This window comes from Anser cygnoides, chromosome 26 (assembly GCF_040182565.1).
Source record: "Anser cygnoides isolate HZ-2024a breed goose chromosome 26, Taihu_goose_T2T_genome, whole genome shotgun sequence".
NCBI lineage: Eukaryota > Metazoa > Chordata > Aves > Anseriformes > Anatidae > Anser > Anser cygnoides.
In genome coordinates, this window is record NC_089898.1 from 187,505 (window position 1) to 206,976 (window position 19,472).

At 44.0% G+C, this 19,472-nt stretch overlaps 2 protein-coding genes across 9 annotated transcripts in view; one reads left to right on the forward strand and one right to left on the reverse strand.

Annotated features, from left to right (window-relative positions):
* Window positions 1–17,971, reverse strand: part of IKBKB (inhibitor of nuclear factor kappa B kinase subunit beta) — a 28,260-nt gene extending 10,289 nt beyond the window's left edge. The window contains exons 1-4 of one of the 3 annotated variants that reach the window (XM_066983433.1): window positions 1,982–2,146; window positions 1,810–1,904; window positions 997–1,114; window positions 140–209 (exon numbers count right to left, since the gene is read on the reverse strand). In XM_066983433.1, coding sequence (XP_066839534.1) covers window positions 140–209; window positions 997–1,114; window positions 1,810–1,904; window positions 1,982–2,086 — 388 coding nt within the window. In that variant the 5' untranslated portion in view covers window positions 2,087–2,146. Of the gene's footprint in view, window positions 1–139; window positions 210–996; window positions 1,115–1,223; window positions 1,370–1,809; window positions 1,905–1,981; window positions 2,147–17,860 lie in introns of those variants that run through there. The other 2 variants (XM_013194395.3, XM_048047299.2) reach the window with 2 other exon arrangements.
* Window positions 4,617–19,220, forward strand: PLAT (plasminogen activator, tissue type). 6 transcript variants are annotated; one of them, XM_013194398.3, is made up of 14 exons: window positions 4,622–5,412; window positions 9,444–9,527; window positions 10,691–10,730; window positions 11,146–11,277; window positions 11,622–11,735; window positions 12,092–12,266; window positions 12,873–12,964; window positions 13,210–13,384; window positions 13,776–13,912; window positions 14,223–14,418; window positions 14,893–15,029; window positions 15,117–15,257; window positions 16,803–16,951; window positions 17,878–19,220. In XM_013194398.3, the coding sequence occupies exons 2-14, from the start codon at window positions 9,465–9,467 to the stop codon at window positions 18,034–18,036; spliced, it is 1,710 nt and encodes a 569-aa protein (XP_013049852.2). In that variant the 5' UTR covers window positions 4,622–5,412; window positions 9,444–9,464; the 3' UTR covers window positions 18,037–19,220. The 6 variants fall into 6 exon arrangements, with proteins under 6 accessions (XP_013049855.2, XP_047903257.2, XP_047903259.2 ...); XM_013194400.3 differs by having other exon boundaries at window positions 4,625–5,412; window positions 13,776–13,861; XM_013194401.3 differs by lacking the exon at window positions 17,878–19,220 and having other exon boundaries at window positions 4,617–5,412; window positions 16,821–16,952.
* Window positions 19,221–19,472: the final 252 nt, after the last annotated feature.

Below are 19,472 nucleotides of genomic sequence, written 5' to 3' on the forward strand. Positions count from 1 at the left end.
GGCAAAGCAAACCAGGAAACAACTATACTGTTTAAGGGGTCTTATCTAAAAGAAGAGTTCAACAGGTCACTGCTGCAGTGATTCAGCCCTTGAAAGGGCTTCCATGGTTCAGACTACCAAAAATACAGCTACCACTTACCAATATCAGATAACAAGATGAGAATAGCTTCTTCCCGCAGGCCACAGCAATTCTCCAGCTGATTCAGGTACTGAAAGAAAACAACACAGAATATAGTCTCTCTGTCCTGTATCCTGAGGAAGGATCTCAGTCCCACAAACTCTCAAGAACGCAAGAAGTTCCAGCAACAGCGATGACATTTTCTACGGGCACAAAACTTCATGGAACTGGGACCTCTGGCAGCAATAATTACAGCTTTAGGCCTTAGCATATCCATGAGGTACGAAAGAGAGGGTGGAAGAAGTCAGTATCATCGCCGCCCTCTTCCTTCTACTTGCTGTGTCCTACATAGCCATTTCCCCTGTGCCTGGCTACATCAGCTCTAATGTCAGATATAAATTCTGGGTTTTATCTATGGGCACCTTATAGCAAAGGTTAGAAAAACAGTAAGATTAGAATTAGTATTTGGATTTTGTTTTCTTGTTTTTTTTCTTCTATGACAGATAGGGGTTTATCACTGTCAAGAAGGATACTGCCCACAGGCAGGCCCAGCCCTTTGATGGTCCTGGCCATACTCAAATCCTGCAGCACAACCCTCATGCATACCCTCGTCCTCTACGTGCAAAATCCTTGCACTGTCCCTTGCAGCCAAACAAATGCAGAAAGTTTTGGAAAGCACTGAAGTTTTCAGAAGCAGAACTTTATCAAGGACCAATCTGTCAGATCCTGCTGGTGCCATATTAAGAATTAGGAAGCATCAGCACGTGAAAACGCATTTTTACAGGGTAAGTTCTGAAGAGAAACGCCTAGGTTCCACCCTGCCAAGAAGCCAATTCAGACTTTTTCCACTGTCACCATCACCATACCAGTGACCTCACCTTGCGAAGGTCTCCGCCTTGGCAGTATTCCATAGCCAACAATGGCAGGTCATTGGGTGCAAGCTTCTGCATTCCCTCGGGAACATCGCGGGCAGCCACCACGTTGGGATGGTTCAGCCTGAGTAACAGAAGTGAGACAAGTACAGGTGATCACCAGAACTAGGGCAAACACTTTCTGCAAGAGCTACGTACTCTCACATATTCACAGTCACCACATTAAGTCCTACAGGGATACGAATCCCTTGAGACGCTGAAATAGTGAATTTTATCGGTCTGCAATTCATCCATCCTTTGTGGACCTGGAGACTCATCCCCATTCCTTGCATCCTGTGTGCAGGCAGTGCTTTCTATCAACAGAAACACACAAAAGATCTGCTTGGAAGCTACAGGAAAACACCTTGCTGATCCATCTGACACAGCCCGCCGCCATCCCCTTGACAAGACCTGAACCGGAGTCAGGCCGCTGCGTGGTCCTGGGCAACCAGCCCAGCGCCGCGAGGAAGCGCAGGAGCGTTCTGCTCCACGAAGGGCGGCTGCGTGGCAGCGCGGTGCCAACACCGAAGACGGCGGCGGGACGGCCGAAGGAGGAAGCCCCGGACTCCGAGGAACGACGGGAGGAGGTTTTCTTCAGCGGGGACCGGGCTCCTACGCGCTCGCCCCGCGCGGGGCCGGCGGCAGGCGGCCCCTCCGCGCCCCGGGCCGGGCTCGAGGGCCGGCCCCGCCCGCCCAGGCCCAGCCCGGCGGCGTTGGGCTCCGCCCGGCAGCGCCAGGCCGCGCCCCGGCGGGCCCCCCGCGCTGCCCCCGCCGCCTCACCTCTTCATGATCTGGATCTCCAGCGCCCAGCGGTCGCGGTTGCGCGGGCTCAGCTCCTGCCGGCACTGCTTGATGGCCAGCTGCTCGCCGCTCTCCTGCGGGGACAGCGCGGGCCCGGCTAAGCGCGGGCCGGGCCGGGCCGGGCCGCGCCGCGGGGCCGCCCGGCGCCTACCTTGTTGTGCCACCGAATGACGTTGCCGAAGCCGCCGGTCCCCAGGCGCTCCTTCATCTCCCAGGGGCCGCAGGTCTGCGCCTGCAAGGCCGGCGGCCGGCTCATGGCGGGGCCGCGGCGCTCCGGCTCCGCAGTGCCCGGGCTGCCGGCGCGGCCGCTTCCGGCTCCGGGGCGCGGCGCGCGGCGCGAGCCCGCCCTTAAAGGAGCCGCGCTGCCGGGCGCCGCCCGCCCCGGCCCGCCGCTGCGTTGGGCCCGCACCGCGCCGCTGCTGCGGGAGCGGACGGTGTGCGCCGTACAACCAGCACTCGGCTTCGCTGCACGCCTGAAGTTACAGGCGAGGCCAGCAAGCGGGCAACAGAGAGGGCTCCTGGACGCACGTCGCGCAGATCGCTGCTTTCTTTCTGTGCACTGACCCCAATTCCACACGCCACACAAACACCTTTCCTCACCGATGTGACAGCGACTGCGGCAAAACACCGCTGCAGGGAGCGCAGAGAGGTGTCAGAGGGACCGCGTGCCCTCCAGACACAGGGAAGCTCTGCTAGGCCCAGTCGTGCCAACAAAGCCCACGAATCCTACTGATCACGTAGCATAAAGAGCGCTGTGACGGGTACGAGCCGAAACAGAACACGTCGTGTTTTTGTCCTTGAGAGCAGCAGAAGCAAAACTTAGCACAGAACTAACTGAAAATGTGAACAAAGCAGTGATGGAAGGGAAAAAATGTGTTTCTACTCGATGAAAAGGAAATAAATGGCTTCTGAGATTTTTCTTCGTTAATAAATCAACAATTGCTTTTCTAACAGCAGCAAGATCACAACTAGCTGAGAGCTATACACCTGAGACAACATATACTGTGCAATGAATCCCCTCTCTTGCCAGGAAATAATTCACTTCACACTTCTATCTCCTGATACGTTGGTTTCAGTGCCATTCATCCATCACATACTGTCACCCCGGGACACATCTTTACACCAAATGGTTTCATATATATAATTTAAAATACAAAGTTCCTGCAGAAAGATATGGCTAAGAGAAAAACAACAACTCAGGAAGACAGTGTCTTACGATGCACAGTTGGCACTGGGTTAAGTGTGCAGTTTCCTCCCCGAAGAAAGAGCAGATGGGACAGGCAGCTTTTCTAAGTGTCATCTTCAGTTTGATATGCTGGCACAAATCACATTTATAATGGGATATTCAAATAAATCATATTAGATTTATATCCAGTTTACCATCTCTAAGAGGTGTTAATCTGACCTGAGATGACAAGCTGTTGAAGTATGGGCTGGATGCGGAAACAACAAAGTAGACTGAAAATTGGCTGAACTGCTTGGCCCAGAGGGTAGTAGTGATCAGTGGCCCAAAGACTAATCAGAGGCCAGTAACTAGCAGCGTACCACAGGGGTCAATACTGAGTCCAGTCCTGTTTAACAACTTCATTAATATTCTGGATGATGGGGCAGTGTACTCTTAGTACGTTTTCAGATGACAAAACTGGAATGAGTGGCTAATGTGCCAGAGGGTTGTGCTGCCATCCAGAGGGACCTGGACAGGCTGGAGAAATGAGCTGGCAGGAACCTCATGAAGTTCTGCACGGAGAATTGCAAAGTCCTGCCCCCTGGGTAGGAACAACACCATGACATCCTGGGGGCCACCTGTCCGGAAAGCAGCTAGGCAGAAAACTACCCAGAGGTCTCCTAGAGGACACCAGGCTAAACATACACCAGCAATGTGCCCTTGCTGCAAAGAAGGCTGATGGCATTTCTGGGCTGCATTAGGCAAAGCATTGCCAGCAGGTAGAGGGAGGTGATGTTTCTCCTCTACTCAGCACCGGTAAAGCCACTCCTGGAGTGCTGTGTCTGGTTCTGAGCTTCCAAGTACAAGAGAGACACGGACATACTGGAGACAGTCCAATGAAGGGCTACAAAGATGAAGGAGATGGTGCGTTCCTCTATGAGGAAACGCTCAGAGAGTCAGGCTGGAGAAGAGATGGCTCAGAAAGGACCTTATCAATGCCTATAAATACCTGAAGGAAGGGTGCGAAAGAGGACAGAGCCAGGTTTAACAAACCCAGCCTTAAATTCAGTTCTAAAACCACTCCACTCGTTCGATTTTTCTGCCACACTTCGACAATGTAGTACTTTGGGACTGTACCTTCACAGATTCACAGATTCACAGATTTCTCTAGGTTGGAAGAGACCTCAAGATCATCGAGTCCAACCTCCGACCTAACACTAAGTACTCCACTAAACCATATCCCTAAGCTCTACATCTAAACTTCTTTTAAAGACCTCCAGGGATGGTGACTCCACCACCTCCCTGGGCAGCCCGTTCCAATGCTTAATAACCCTTTCGGTAAAGAAGTACTTCCTAACATCCAACCTAAAACTCCCCTGTCGCAACTTTAGCCCATTCCCCCTCGTCCTGTCACTAGGCACGTGGGAGAATAGACCAACCCCCACCTCTCTACAGCCTCCTTTCAGGTAACTGTAGAGAGCGATGAGGTCGCCCCTGAGCCTCCTCTTCTCCAGGCTGAACAAGCCCAGCTCCCTCAGCCGCTCCTCGTAAGACTTGTTCTCCAGACCCCTCACCAGCTTGGTCGCCCTTCTCTGGAGCAGAGTTCATTGAGCAGAGTTTCATTTTCTAAGATGGACAGTATCAGTCAACATTTAACTCTCTGGTCCTTAACATGCTATTCCTTATTTCTAACCAAGGATCCAAAGTTTTGCTCATTGTCCCCACTTAACTTGGGAATTCCTTTGACCACTTCCTCTCCCAGCAGCACTGTTCACGGCACGCTTTGCTCCACTTACCAGTCAGGGTCTCTGTGCCAAAGACGGATGTCATTCTGACATAGCAGGAGTTTCTCAGTACTAGGACTAAGCCTACAGACCTACGGCCGTGTTAGAAATAAAACATTCATGCATTCATTTTGGGCACTGCCTAGGCCATTCTTCCCTCACATTCCTAGAAGCATGATGAGACAGTTCTTCATATGGGATACTTACTGTTCTCACTCTAATTGAAGCTTAAGTTGTTCGATGCAGAAAAAATGTTTTGAAGACTGAATTTGCTCTCAGACTGGAATAAAGTATGAAGAAAGCAAACTGGCTGTAAAATCCAGTATGCCCTACCGACGTCGGCAAGCAAGCTTTCCTCCTGCCGCCCCTCCCCCCGAACATTCCCTCGTGCTCTGGACACAAGCCACTCTGTCCTAGATCATCCCAAGATCCTGGCTGCTATCTTTTCTCTCGGGAAGGGGAGGGGGGCGGGAAGCACACCCTCCTGCCCTCTTTAGTCTCCACCCCTTTCAGAGGAGTTTTAAATAAGACGGGAGCTGATCAGAAAGATCATAACAGAGACGTGGAAAACAGAAAGAGCCTAGTCTGGGAAGGAAATCTTCAGCAGAAAATAGAAGAGAAAAAGCAAAAAAGGTATGTACTACTCTACACCTGTTTCCAAAAGTGCATTTCCTGTTTTCAACGTTATTGGCATCATCATTAAATACTACTAAATACTATTTAATAAAGCCTACTAGGTTATCATAGTAGTTAACTAACCAAGCTATTGCTTTTCAGCTTTTGAAGACTTATAATGCTGGATAAAACTTTTAGCTTCTAGTTGCTTCAAGAAAGCCTCAGCAAGCTATTCCAGGGAAAGGGCAAATGGCCTCAGGCTCTGAACAGCTAGCAGGGAGGAGCCTCCTGCACAGAGAACATTTCAAAAAAGAACTAGCAAAGGAAGAGTTACAAACATTCTGATGGTAAGGAGAAGCCTAGAGAGCCAGCTGTGAAAGGACAATTCACTGTCTTCCTGGGAGATCAGACTACACATTTCATCCCAGGCTCACAACCAGGATAATGGAGGCACAAGGGGGAGGAGGGGGGCGGGTCGTCTTCAGTTCTTCCTAAACGTGATTCTTTTCAAATGACAGGAAATACTGAGAATGATTCCCCAAAGGAAGCCAGAGCTTGAAATGCCCGTTTTCTCCACTGCCTTGAAAGACTTCAAAATTTTAAATTATTTTCCCCAAAAGCAAACGTTTGTCCACTGTGATGTTCTAAAGAGAAACAGTACAAGTCTGATACTCATCCGCTCAGTTTAGAAAAGGGATATGGCAGCACTTTCCCCAAAAGGCAGGAAAAGGCATCAAGGACCTGCAGTTCTTTGTTTGATCTAGACCAAGATGGTGGTTTATCAGCAAGAGAGCTGCTAATGCTAAAGATTCAGAATTGAAGCAAGTATTCTATACTAGGTGACTAGAAGGGATGGGGGGGAAGCTACCTTTACTTGCTACCAATGATGTTCTGTTTGACCTTGATAAGCTATACCCCTTTTTTAGGTCTTATGCCACATCTGTAAGATAATACTCACACTCTCACTTCTTAGAAGAGCTGTTATTAATAAATTAATAGTCAAAATATGCAATTTAAAGTATTCCTGATGATGATGCTTCAGCAAAGACACTGCATCTGCAGCATTCCTTATCTGCATCCAATTCCAGGTCTGTACTGAGGTATATGCTACTAGCACAATGCCTGTACCGTGTGCAACAACTCACAACTTGCTGATCTATTTAGTTAGCATGGAATATCCAGTCTCCAGGGAAATGCTATAACACGTTAGTCGCAATAATGTTTTTCCAGCTTACTCCATTCCATATTGGCTATCATAAAAGGCATACCTTAAAAAAAATGTATAGAGCTGGCTCTTCTACAAGCAGAAAGTCCTCATTGCAAGCCTGGTTATCTACTTTATCAATTCACTCCATTCTTTAAAACCTTCATACTGTTTTTCAAACTTTTGCTTTTAGCCAAGCCTCCTAATTCATCTGTGTGAGTTCTATTTCCCTGTTCTCTCTGTTTCTCTTTCAAAGGGCAATACTTCCTTACTACCCACATGTCCTAAGTGTGATTATGAACAAAACAGGCGGCTTCTGATTCATTTAGAATTCTAAAAGAATTAAGCCTGAGAGCCTCTAAATTTAGGGTATCATATATCCTTGTTTTACTGTACCTCAAAGCGTAGAATCAGAACATCAGAATGACACATCTAGGCCTCTGTCTTATTGCTAGAGTATTTCTTGATCAGAGAGGAAACAAGATGACAGCAGCAGGCACAAACTGCTTATGAGAGCAGTACCAGAAAGTACATTGGTTGAACGTTTCTGCCTGAAGTCTTGTAAACATGCTATTTTTCAAAGAGCCATGTGGTTTCAGTATGATAGGGCTTATCATTCAGAACATTCCAATTGATTGGCATGTATCGTACCTTTCTCAGGACTGAAAACAAACATCTGGCGAAACCTGTTACCAGTTTTCCATGCATAGTGGGACACCAGCCACCAATGGATGGACAGGAATGGGAGAGGGGAAGAAGGAAGGAAGGGCTGTAGCACTGCAATATAAGCTAGCCTGAACAGGGGGCAGGAAAAGTAACTGGAAGCAAGGATGCGGTATCTGACACGAGGCAACTTCAGGGATACATTCTGTAGCACTCCGCACTAGAAGTATGTACAGCGTAAGACTAGAATCTGCTTGTACAGCAGATTATACAGGATAAACTTAATTATAACGTTAAGCCACTCAAGTAATTCATAAATAGGGACTCTTTTCATGTCAGTTTCCAAGACTGAAATAGCTCCCTGTTTCTCAACCTCCCTTCCCTCACTAAAACTAGCTATAGTTAGTTTCCTTCTGGTATCAGGCACCTAGGACTTCTCCCAAGATAATTAATTAGGCCAGCTCTGCCACTCTGATCCCCCCCAAAAAAAAGTGTTGCCAGTGTTGCCTTGTTTCCAGAGAATCTTAGCATGTACCTCAGAAATAAAGTCTCCACAGTTCCTCATAGCGCTTCCCACAGAATAATGCTAACAAAGCAGCTCAGGTAAGTAGTTTCACTTCGTGATCTTTCCTACGCAAAGTCTAGGCTAGCAGAATCTTGTTTTTTAAAGCAGTCAGCAAGAAATTCCAGCCTCCTCCACAGATGGCAACAAAGATGACTGGTGGTGCTAACAATTAGCAATTTAAAATCCTGCAGCTGTGAGATTCAGAACACATCCCTGCACAGCTCCGATAATGAGCAACAGCTGCAGGGATTCAGGATCATATAACACAGGGTTTCAGCAGCAGCCCAGTGACTTCTGCATGATTTTGGATTATGCATTACAGCTTTGGGAACACCACTGGCTGAGTTCAAATGCAGTTAGCATATTCCTGTGAAGTCAATGCCTGTTTGGAAAACTCAGGTCGTGTGTTTTTTAAAGGCTTGCTGTATAATGCAACATGCTTCCTAAGAGGTCAGAAAGGACTTGAAAGTATAGGGAGATTACCACAAAATCTGCATACTAATATATACCCCTGAGAGCTGCTCTGGACCGCATGGATTTCATCAAGATGTGACACAAAGACAAGACTTGCAGCAACTAAGGCTCTCAGAAGCTGTTCCTGTGAATCTCTTCAGTCTGACTTGCAACTTTGTCTCCCCTTGGTGCAGGCTAATCATGAGAAACCACTATCCAGTATGTTGTACAGCAGCCCTAGAGACTGGCGATGGAAACAAGAGCCCGCCCTCTGCTCTACCTCATCCCCATCTCTTGCTGCATAAAGCTGCCAAAGCGATTTGAGGGAATAAGACATGCAGTTGTGATTGCATAGAAGTGACACACAGAAAGAAATGGTGTAACAATGAGAGCACCAGATCAAAAGATAGCCTGTCAGATGTTCAACATACTCTCAATTATTAGCAAAAACATACAACAATAGTAGAAACTGAAAGCTCAGCAGGGCCAAAAAAGGGAGAAGCTATAGAAACACTGAAAAACGAAGACATAGCAACCCACCTATCATCACCACCTACCACAAAGCATCCCCACCTATCATCACCATAGTCTCCTTGACAATGCAGTTCATCAGCAAGCAGCCCTCACTCTCACCCAAAGCAGCAGCCTGGACAGAAAATACAAACTTTCTTAAACCATTGTTATTAGCAGATTTCTGTGCCACTGCAAGAGATCTCTTGGATGGGACTCAGTGACCTGAATCTCAGTTAACACTTCCTAATCAATGTTACGTTCCTTTATTAGACAAGTCATCTCTTTAATAACGGGCATGATACTATTGGCTTCCAGCAACCTTGGGAAAAAGGACTTTCAATTTCCTTCTACAAGTGTTATTCTCCAGGAAACACGCTCTGAGTTTCCTCCAGATCCACGAGGTTATGCTTTAGGGTTGTAGGGTTTTTACATTTATCAAGTATAAGCACAACTAGGTCCAGCCTGGCAGTTTCCTCTGTTCAGGGACACCAAGACAGCTAAGCCTAATTGCTGAGAACTGCAGAGTAGAAAGTGGGACTTAATGTAAAAAGCATTTTCATCATTTAAAACCTTAATTTAAACTCACTACTTTGAATGTAACTTACTCTGTAAAACACTTTTGTTGAACTTTTTTTTTTTAACGTTCTGTAGATAACTTGAGATCTGGAGACGATGTGGAAAACACTCCCATATCTCCTCCTGCTGATGGGAGCAATCACAATTACTCAATGCCAGGTAAGGAGGTAAATAATGCTCTTGCCATCTGCAGGCACTCAACCGTGTTTTCAGCAGCATTTCCTTGCTAGCGACCCCAGCTGTCTGCATCAGACAAAAGGAGGATCTCATTCTATCACTATAAATCAGAGGAAGGAAAGCCATATGAACCAGTCTATGTCTAATATGGGATTTCTACTAATGTGTTATCCTGTCTGGTTTTCATTTCAGTAAGAAAGTCGCCTCCAAATCTTCCTTGTGTACCTGTTCAGCCAAATACTGTTCACAGTTAGGAAGAGATCCATCACAATAACCCTTTAATTTCCTTTCCGTTGGCCTCACCTTCATCGTTATTCTCATGTACAACTAGCCATTGATGGTTTCCATGTCCTCTCATTCCAAGCTTCACATTGCATACCTTAAATAAACACTGCACAATTCTAAAAAGTTTAGTATCTTTCTCAAAAAATTGTTATCCCAGCCTTCCTCTTTTTATGCTGTTCTTTCTTTTGTGCCCGATCAAAGAAGTTTTCTAAATGGGTTTCATGCTTAAAACTTTAAAATATTTTATTTAATTGGCTGCAAGAGATGTATCTCTACCTTTCTCCTCCTTCCTCCCACCCCAATTTCAGTACTTAAACATGATGGATAACAAGTGAAAGGCTTGTGCCAAAGGAAGGATCACACTCCATTGCATACACATGATCCAGTCCATGCTGAGCTCCTGTTATGACTAGCTAGTAAAATATGCTTTGAAAAAAAAAATCAAAACTAATCAAGGTACAAAGGCTCATAAGGAAACTGCAAGCAACAGCTGCTGAGCAAAAGTAACTGCTTGCTCATACTTTTATGTCTTTGGAAAATATTTCCTTGGACCTCCTGCAAATAGCAGAAAGCTGACAAGCTAACAGTTGCAATGCCCCAAGAGTACATAATCACTTCACACCTGATGCAAGTACAACACATCACCAAGTTCACATCACTCAAATGACAAACAATAACCTTATAATCGGTGGTAATTCAATGATTTGCAGTTTTCAGTACCCATGCTGAAGTACTGAAGGCACTTTTCACTACTCTGATTTGCAAGACCTCAAGAGGAGGACTGTCCCTTTGGGGGCACTTGTTCTCTCAGTCTTCTTAAGAGAGCGGTTACTCACAGAATTAACCTTCTTTGCTTGCAGAGCTGGCACATGCGTTACAAACGGGGAGCCAGATCTAGAGGTAAGCCAGGCAAACCACAACTGCATTATCTGGAGCTTTATGAGCACAGGACAGGAAACCAGATGATGCTGAAGGAATAGAGCCTGAAAGCTGTTCTCCATGGTTGGGGGGGAAGGGGGGGAATCTGACAGTGGCAGATTTAGAAGACAAAATACTGGAGTATTAATACCATCTACAGCTCAAAGAGCAAAGTCCGTCCTCCCCCACCCCCCGTTCTTCACTAGCAGAATAGAACATCCAGCAGCATAACAGTGAGAGAGATGGGACAATTTGGGTCTGGGAAGGAGAAAGAGTTGCCTGCTAGACAGATGCTCCCCCATCATGGATACTTTTTATCCTGGAAAGAGAAGAGTTCTTTTGCTAAACCAAGTCTTTTCAGTGAATCTCTAAAAGAGATTCCTTTCTCTAATTACAGCCATTTGCACAGACTATTCATCTGGAGAAATATACCAGCACAGGGGGAGCTGGCTGAGGCTCTCAAGGAGCCGAATAGAATACTGTAGGTGTGACAACGGTCGGAGTCGCTGCCACACTGTTCCCATCAGAGGTGAGTATGAAGAAGAAAAAGAAAGGAAAGGGTAGGAGATGATATCCTAAAGAACTCCACCGTCAGGGAAGGAGATATCACATGGAAAACCTTGCTTGAAATGAAAGCATTAATATGCACTAACTCAGGCAGAACTAAGGAGGAATGAACAAGGGGCTGAGAAAGGCTCGTGATAGTGAATGCGGAGAGAATGGAACAAAGGAAGAATGTGGCACTACATGCGTTTAGGCAGGGGGAAGTAGATCAGGCTAAAGGAGACTGACAAGAGAAGGACAGGTGGGTACATTGCCAGCTGTTTACTTCTGTGAATTCTAACTGTTTCTTGACTTTTCTTTACTGCACAGCCTGCACTAAAAATAAATGCTACAATGGGGGCCAGTGTTCACAGGCTTATTACTCCCCACAGCTCTTCATCTGCCAGTGCCACCAAGGTTTCTCTGGGAAGCAGTGCGAAATAGGCAAGTATAATGTATCAGTTAATGGGAACAATGCTGCTGGTCGTAGTGCACAAAGGAGAGATACTCAGAAACTGCTACTGTATACTGGGCTCTCTGTTAAGGTGTCTCTTTTCATGGTAAAGCTAATACTACAAAGGACCTTTGAGAAGGACACCTAGGTAGATCTCAGTGTCTCTTGATAAAACACTAAGTTTTGAAACTGAAGATATTTGTATATACTTACAATTTGCTTGGAAAGACATTTTCACCAACTTACAAGACAAGGCACCTGGGAGCCAAGTTTAATCAGAACAAGAGACAGGAGAAGCAGTGTGTGATGCTGTCCTTTTAGTAACGTTTTGTTCCCTTTTGCTCAGATACTGAAGTTAAGTGCTACAAAGATGCTGGAGTAACATACAGGGGTACGTGGAGCAGGACAGAGAGTGGAGCTGAATGCTTGAATTGGAATATCAATGGCTTGATGGACCAGACATACAGTGGCCAAAGAAAGGATGCTGCTGAGCTGGGATTGGGCAATCACAACTATTGCAGGTGAGGGACTCGTGACTCATGTCAGAGCTGTAACAATCTGCCCATTCTGAGAGCTTGGGGCAAAAGAGAGGCTGTTTAATATCAGCCACAGAACACTGCATACAGGTGCACATACGGTACAGTACGAGAGCAGCAACTGCAACTTCTATAGACAGATCTCAACTTCTCATCCATGTAGAGTAGATGTTTATGCTGGACTAAAATATGCATGCCTTTCTCACCCCATAGTCTTCCCTTGTGCCCATTCGCATCCTTCTCAGTGCCTAAAATTCCCTTTGCAAGCCAGTTTCCTGCCACCTATGCCTGCAGATCTAGATCCTCCTCACAATTCTAAAATATAGTGCTTCCTGCAAATGAACTAAACTGCACAAACAAGTTAGCCAGTCCTGCTACTGGCTGTCTTATCCTCACCTCCACATACTCTTTGCTTTTATAATTAAAATAAGAATACAAATTACTTTTGGTGGTTCAGCCCACCTCTGCACTGCTGAGCAGGATCAAGTTACTGTACTAGATGATACACTTGAGACTAATAATGACAGTTTTATAATGATGCGTAATGTCTTTATAATATCGCATAAATGCATTATGCATTAACTCTTTCAGAAACCCAGATGAGGACTCCAGACCTTGGTGCTACATCTATAAAGGGGGAAAGTACATCTGGGAATACTGCAGTGTACCCTCCTGTTCAAAAGGTACATGCAGGACAGGGAATGGACTTTAGAGCTTCCATGATTCACTGCATATATAAGGGTTCTCTGTAGACTTGTGTAACTGAAAAGTTAATATTCTCATGTTAAATCATGTTTAAGCTTTTTATATTTATGACACAGAGAGACTGACATAAGTAGAGCTAATATATAGATGCCTTAACAGAAATGACAATAGGAACAGCTGATGTTTTACATGCATCAGTTAACATGCAGCTTTCTTATTGAAGTTGGGAACAACAACTGCAAAACTGGAAGAGGCACGGATTACCGAGGCAGTCACAGTGTTACCAGTTCTGGAGCTACCTGTTTGAGGTGGAATTCTCAACTCATTGTCAGCAAGCTATATACTGCATGGAGAAGAGATGCTTACCAGCTAGGCCTTGGCAGTCACAATTTCTGCCGGTAGGTATTGTTATAGAATGAATTTAATAAATAACAGTAAGCTTTCTTGTGGTACTCCCGAGGCTGGGCATGTTGTTTACATGGGTTATTAAAGCCAGGTTATTTAATCCGTGTTGTTTACATGGGTTATTAAAGTAGAGGCAATACATTACAGTGGAGAATAAAGCTCACTGCCAACAGTAATCTTCGTTCCACTTGACTTCTGTATACTTCCCTAACATTGGACTACATTAAGAGAAATTCCCCACGGCCCTGTGCTCTCTGTATCTCTAGAAAAAAAAACAAAAAGAATACAGTCAGATCCCCACCTGCTCTCTTCAGGTGTCTCCTTCTCCCCAAAATCCCTGCAAACCTGGTGATACAAGTTTTTCTTCTCCGTCCTGTGCTGCAGGAATCCTGACAATGACAACAAGCCCTGGTGCCACATACTGAAAGGAAGTCAGCTCACATGGGAGTACTGTAACGTGCCTACCTGTTGTAAGGCTCCTAACACTCCTGATTCTTCTTTCTTTGAGGCATTACTGTTCGGTGTGTTGCAAGTCTCTTACAGTAAAATAAGAGGTGGGGAAAAAAGCTGCTTGGGGTAAATAGGGATTCTGCAGGTCAGCTGTTATAGAAGTACCTTCTCTGCCAGAAGAGAAGGCTGCAGAACTGGGAGACAGAAAAGACAGGGTTTCTTTACTGTATTTTTTCCAATCTATACAAGTTTCCTCGGAAACAGGAATGAGTCACATACTGAACAGTTGATGCCAGGCTGCCTTGATATGCAGTGACAACTAGCAGACTCTTAACTCAAACTCAGTGCAAGAGTTCCTGAACACATGTTTGTCATCCACAGCCACCTGTGGCATACGGCAGCGTAGAGTACGCCAGTACCGCATAAAAGTCGGCTCCCATGCAGACATTGAAGCTCACCCATGGCAAGCTGCCATCTTTGTGAAGTATCGCCGAGCACCTGGAGAGCACTTCCTTTGTGGAGGAATTCTGATCAGTTCCTGCTGGGTTTTGTCAGCTGCTCACTGTTTTGAGGAAGGGTGAGCTGAGGATTCAGTACTGTCTGGGAAATCGTACCAAAAATTCTGGAGACTGGAAGCATCCAGTATTAGCCTTACTGGAAGGGTGAAAGACTTGAAAAAGCCATTAACTCTATAGAATTATTTTGTGGAGTAAAATGTGACCAACGTTACAGACAGGCAAACTGGCTGTATGGCATTAAGGTACCACAGCAAAATACCAAATAGCTGAAGAACAAAGCTGTCAGTATAGAATGCAGAGCCATCTGAAACTTGATAACAGCAACGGCCTTACAGAGGAGGTTTGCCAGGGTGCAATTACTCTAAGCAATTACTGCAAAAACTAAGGCAAATAGGACATCTGAGGTTAAACTGCTCGGGCAATGAAGTAGTAATAGTGCTAAAGTAAGAAAAGCAGAAGTTCCAACAGCACATCTTCAAAGAAAGGGTCCATTCCAGTTAACACAGGAAGAAAGTAAAACTTTCATTTTTCAGCTTTAGTACTGATCAGCTGAAGATTGTGCTGGGCAGGACTTCACGAGCAACTCCTGAGGAGAATGAACAGAACTTTCAAGTGAAGAACTACATTGTGCATCAGAGATTTGACTCTGAAAATTACGACAATGACATTGGTAAGAACTTCTCTGACATCATAATTTGATGGGTTATGATTTGCTCAAGCTTGATGTTAGTCAAGTAGTCATTTTTTCTCTCTTCAGCTCTGCTGCAGTTGAAATCTGACACAAAAGACTGTGCTATTGAAACAGACACTGTCCGTGCTGCCTGCCTCCCAACACCAAACTTGCAGCTGCCTGACTGGACGGAATGCGAGATCTCTGGTTATGGCAAAAATGAAGAATGTAAGTAGAAGATACACCGGGTCCAAAGTCAGGTCCCCCTGCCCTCAAAGAATTCAAGCCCTTAGTATTGTTTGACGTGTGACCCCCCAAAAAATTATTTTATGGGCTTATATCAGCACTCCAAAACGTACATGTAAGTAAGTGAAACATATACAAAAAGAAGTTTTGGTCCAAGTTATTTCATTCATCTGAGATCTATCAGCAGCATGGGCTACTGGAGTCTTGAAACTTTCCAATAGTAAAAACACAGAAAATGACAGAACGGATAAGAGAAAAACTGCAGTCAAGGCTCCCACATTTCTGTTGTACTGAGATACTTATCGCATTTAACATTAAACTTAGACATTGTCATTCTGACAGAAATCCATTTCTGTTGAGATTTACAGTTGCAGGTAGTTGCATTATTCTAAAAGACACATTGGCTGTGCAGTGATTAGCAAAAAAGCTAAAGAGGTGATGATCCTAGATATATATTATAAGGCCAGCCAAATGAGTTAGAATAGTTCAGTTGGAAGGGACTTATGAAGATCATTAAATCCAACTGCCTGAACATTTCAGGGCTAACCAAAAGTTAAAGCACATTACTGAGGGCATTATCCAAACGCTGCTTGAACAATGACAGGCATGGGGCATCAACCACCTTGCTGGGTGAATGTTTTTTTAAAGTGAGCTATTTTAAAAAGCACAGCCAAACAAGAAACAGGAATAAAACCTGTTTGGAGATATACACAGTCTAACCTATATTTCAAAAAGGAGCAATAAAAGCAGCTATTTTACTGGTATTTTCTCCTTATTTCTTTTTATTCTCTTTAAATTGTAAATGCTGAAGCAGCGACTGTGAAGCATCTGTCATAAGAAGTCCAAATCATGATTTGTGCTGTTAAGGTTTTTGGAACAGACTTGAAAATTTAACATATGAGTGTACCATATGCTTTTCAAGCTAGTCCTTCACATTGTTTACAGGGAGTACAGAATAAACTCATTCAGAGCAAAGGGATACTGCAATTGTAATTCAAAACTGGACTGAAAAACAATCCTGCCAATGTTCAGCTTTGTGAACGCACAAAACAAAAATAAATCTATTCCATTCTAAAATAGCACACGTGTATTCCTATCCAGTTACTCAGTGTTGTGTACAACACCTGTTTTTTCTTAACAGAAGTCTAATACTAAAAAGTCAAGGTTACATTTCATACAGGTAGTGATTTTTAGATGCAGTTACTATGACTTCATTTAGATTGATGTAATTTGTGCAAAGATGACTTATCCATCCAAGAAACCTAGCGCTCTTTATTTTGCACCCAGTAGGAACCTCTGAAACATCGCTAATATTGCTTGCTAAGAAAGCAATATACTCTCTCAACTAGATTAAAGTTGTTCTCATGAGCAAAGCAGAACCCTCAAGAATTAAAAAAAGACCCTTTTGGCAAGGAAATTGTGCCACCCTCCCCTCCTGCCACTAGCTAGTTTTTTGTCTCTTCCCCAAACTGCAGAAACTGAGTTGCAAAGTTTTTATAAGTATATATATATCCATGTCCCTTCCAGTTTCTCCCTTCTATTCAGAGCACCTGAAGGAAGGGCACGTCAGACTATTTCCAGCTAGTCGGTGCACAACACAGCATCTAGACAACCGGACAGTTACAGACAATATGATATGCGCAGGAGACACAAGGAACCTTGATGATGCCTGCAAGGTAAAGCCACCTCTGTTCCTCTTTTCTTTCTAGGTCTGTCCTTTATAGTGCAAACAAACCAAACAAAAATATTCAGAAAATAATTTAAAGAAGTCCTGCATTTGACTACATGAAATTCTAGTAAACTTCTGTTCAGTAGAATAGAACTGCTGGTTCCTCTTTCATTTTTTTTCTCCTTTTTTTTCTCCCCTCTCCTCATAGCTGAGAATGCAGGCCACGTTCAATCAAGCAAATCAGAATACAGACTGAAAATTCCAAATACAGGAAATATCACAAAACTGAGCAGGAAACTCCACCTCAGCAGGGTTTCCTAATGTTTTCTCTTATGTGAGCCACCAAAACATTCAGCAGTAGGTTCTGTAAGAGATGTAGGTGCCACTCTACTGGAAAGTGGAGAATAAAATAATAAAGACTAAAAGATAGTGGAGAATGAGCAGCTGTAACATGAGAAACAGGAGAGCACGCATTAAATTATAATACCTAAAACAAAGATTGACATTTCTTCAGTTTCAACATCTCTTTAATGTTCATGATTTACTATTACTCACAACAGTATGAAGAAGCCTGGATCTTTATAGTTTGAACTTTATAGTTGTGGGTTTTTTTTGTTCTTAGCAATACCTCACCTACATTTCATAAATAACTGCCATACAAAGTGAGACACTTTAGAGTGTTTTTGGTCTCCCCTGATACAAGAGAAGCACTAACGGAGGCTGCCTAGAACACAGAAGTTGCTTATGTAAAAGGGTTGTTACTAAGAGCATTAGAAGCATGGTGTCTCTTGATTTGTGAGTATATTAAACGGGATATTTAGGAAAACACAAGAGATGGCATCTAATGCACAATTAAATGCAGTGAGAAAAAAAAACAATACAAAACACAAACAAAAAAAGGTGATTCTTTACTAACCTGGTACTTCTCTGCAGGGTGACTCTGGAGGGCCTCTGGTCTGTATGAAGGATGATCGAATGCATCTAATTGGAATCATCAGCTGGGGAATAGGTTGTGGCCGCAAAGACATACCTGGCGTTTATACAAATGTGAATCGTTATCTTGACTGGATTCAGAACAACGTGAAATCCTGAAGAAGAAAAATGAACTATCGACAGTCTTGTGACCATGCCCTTGCAAATTCCTTTGGGGTGTTTTAAGGATATTAACAGGGCATCCTGGTTGCCCAGATGCTTGTGTCTTTCTGTAAAAAAGGAAGACAAACTGCCATGTGTGGTAAGGGCACTTTCTCAAATTACTCCCTTTTCCCCACTACAGGTTATCAGAAGCAGAGTCCTTCCCCTCATCCCCTTTACATCTCCAAGCTTTGTCGTTTCATCAGTCCCACGTGTACAATTGAAAACAAAGGTTGGCTTGCAAAATGAAAGCTATATTGTTTTGGGAATGGGAGTGAGCAGCAGGCAAAGGGGACAGATTTCATTTCCTGAAACTTTCATCTCCCTCTTTTGAGGGAACAGGACTCAAACATTGTCAAGGATGCTCAAGGACACATGGACATATGTCTTCCATAACACTGCCCTAGGGTATATACGAACATATTTCACAAAGGGGATTACTTATTATTCAAATTAATTTCCACAAACCCCTTCCCCCCCCCCCCCCCCCCCCCCCGTTGGAGGCATACTGATTTTCTAGCATTTAAAGCATGGGACAGAGGAAAGTTTCTCCCTTTGAACAAGGGGCTAGAAGAGAAAGTTTCATGATCTCATGTGGAATAAGAAGAACATATGTTAAAAGTGCAATGGAAAGATGTGTACTTTCTTACCCAAAACACAGCTGCCTGCAATGAGGTGAATCCTTGAAGGGAGTCTTGAGTTCGAGCCCTTACTCTGCGCAGATTCTTCCTAGCTCAGGCTGTTCCCATTTGGGACTCACAGAGCAAAAAGGACATATTGTGTAATGTCCACTTCACAAACACACTGCAGCAACATTTTATTTTTTGGGGGGGGATGGGGGTGGGGTGGGCAGAATAAATAAATAATCTTTTGATGTACTTGTCTATACAATTCTGAATTTTATTTTTTTAATACTATGCAGGTATTTTAAGCTATTCTGTGCTTGTCTGATTTAACAGTAAGCTTTCCACCACTGTAAGAACAACTGACAGGTCTAAACTCGTCCACCAAAATATTAGAATCTACACTTACCCACTGAATTTACTACACTCTTACTAACACAGGATCAAAAATGGATTTGCAAATAAAAATGTTATTTCTTATTTGGCTGTAAGTTTAAAATAAATTCCAATCAAGATTAAGTTCTTTCCTTATGAAATTTTACTTCATTATTTAAGCGGATTTCAGACTCCAATAGATATAGCAAGGCTCTAGGTGTGGGCTACTTATTTCCATATCAATGTACCACTTGCTTTTTCAGTTTGGAACAGATTCATTAACAGAGTCTAAGCGATCCAAACAAACACAGGACTGTTACATGTTATAAAGAAAATAATTAATTTTAGCTCTTCAGACAACGATTTATTCCTAAGCTTATAAAACCAATTGTATGA

Excerpts from the sequence above, each read along its gene's own strand:
- PLAT (XM_013194398.3), top strand. The coding sequence starts at position 9,465 with ATGTGGAAAACACTCCCATATCTCCTCCTGCTGATGGGAGCAATCACA. Across the intron at positions 11,278-11,621 it reads CCACACTGTTCCCATCAGAG|CCTGCACTAAAAATAAATGC; the intron begins GTGAGTATGAAG and ends TTTACTGCACAG. Across the intron at positions 12,267-12,872 it reads GGCAATCACAACTATTGCAG|AAACCCAGATGAGGACTCCA; the intron begins GTGAGGGACTCG and ends TAACTCTTTCAG.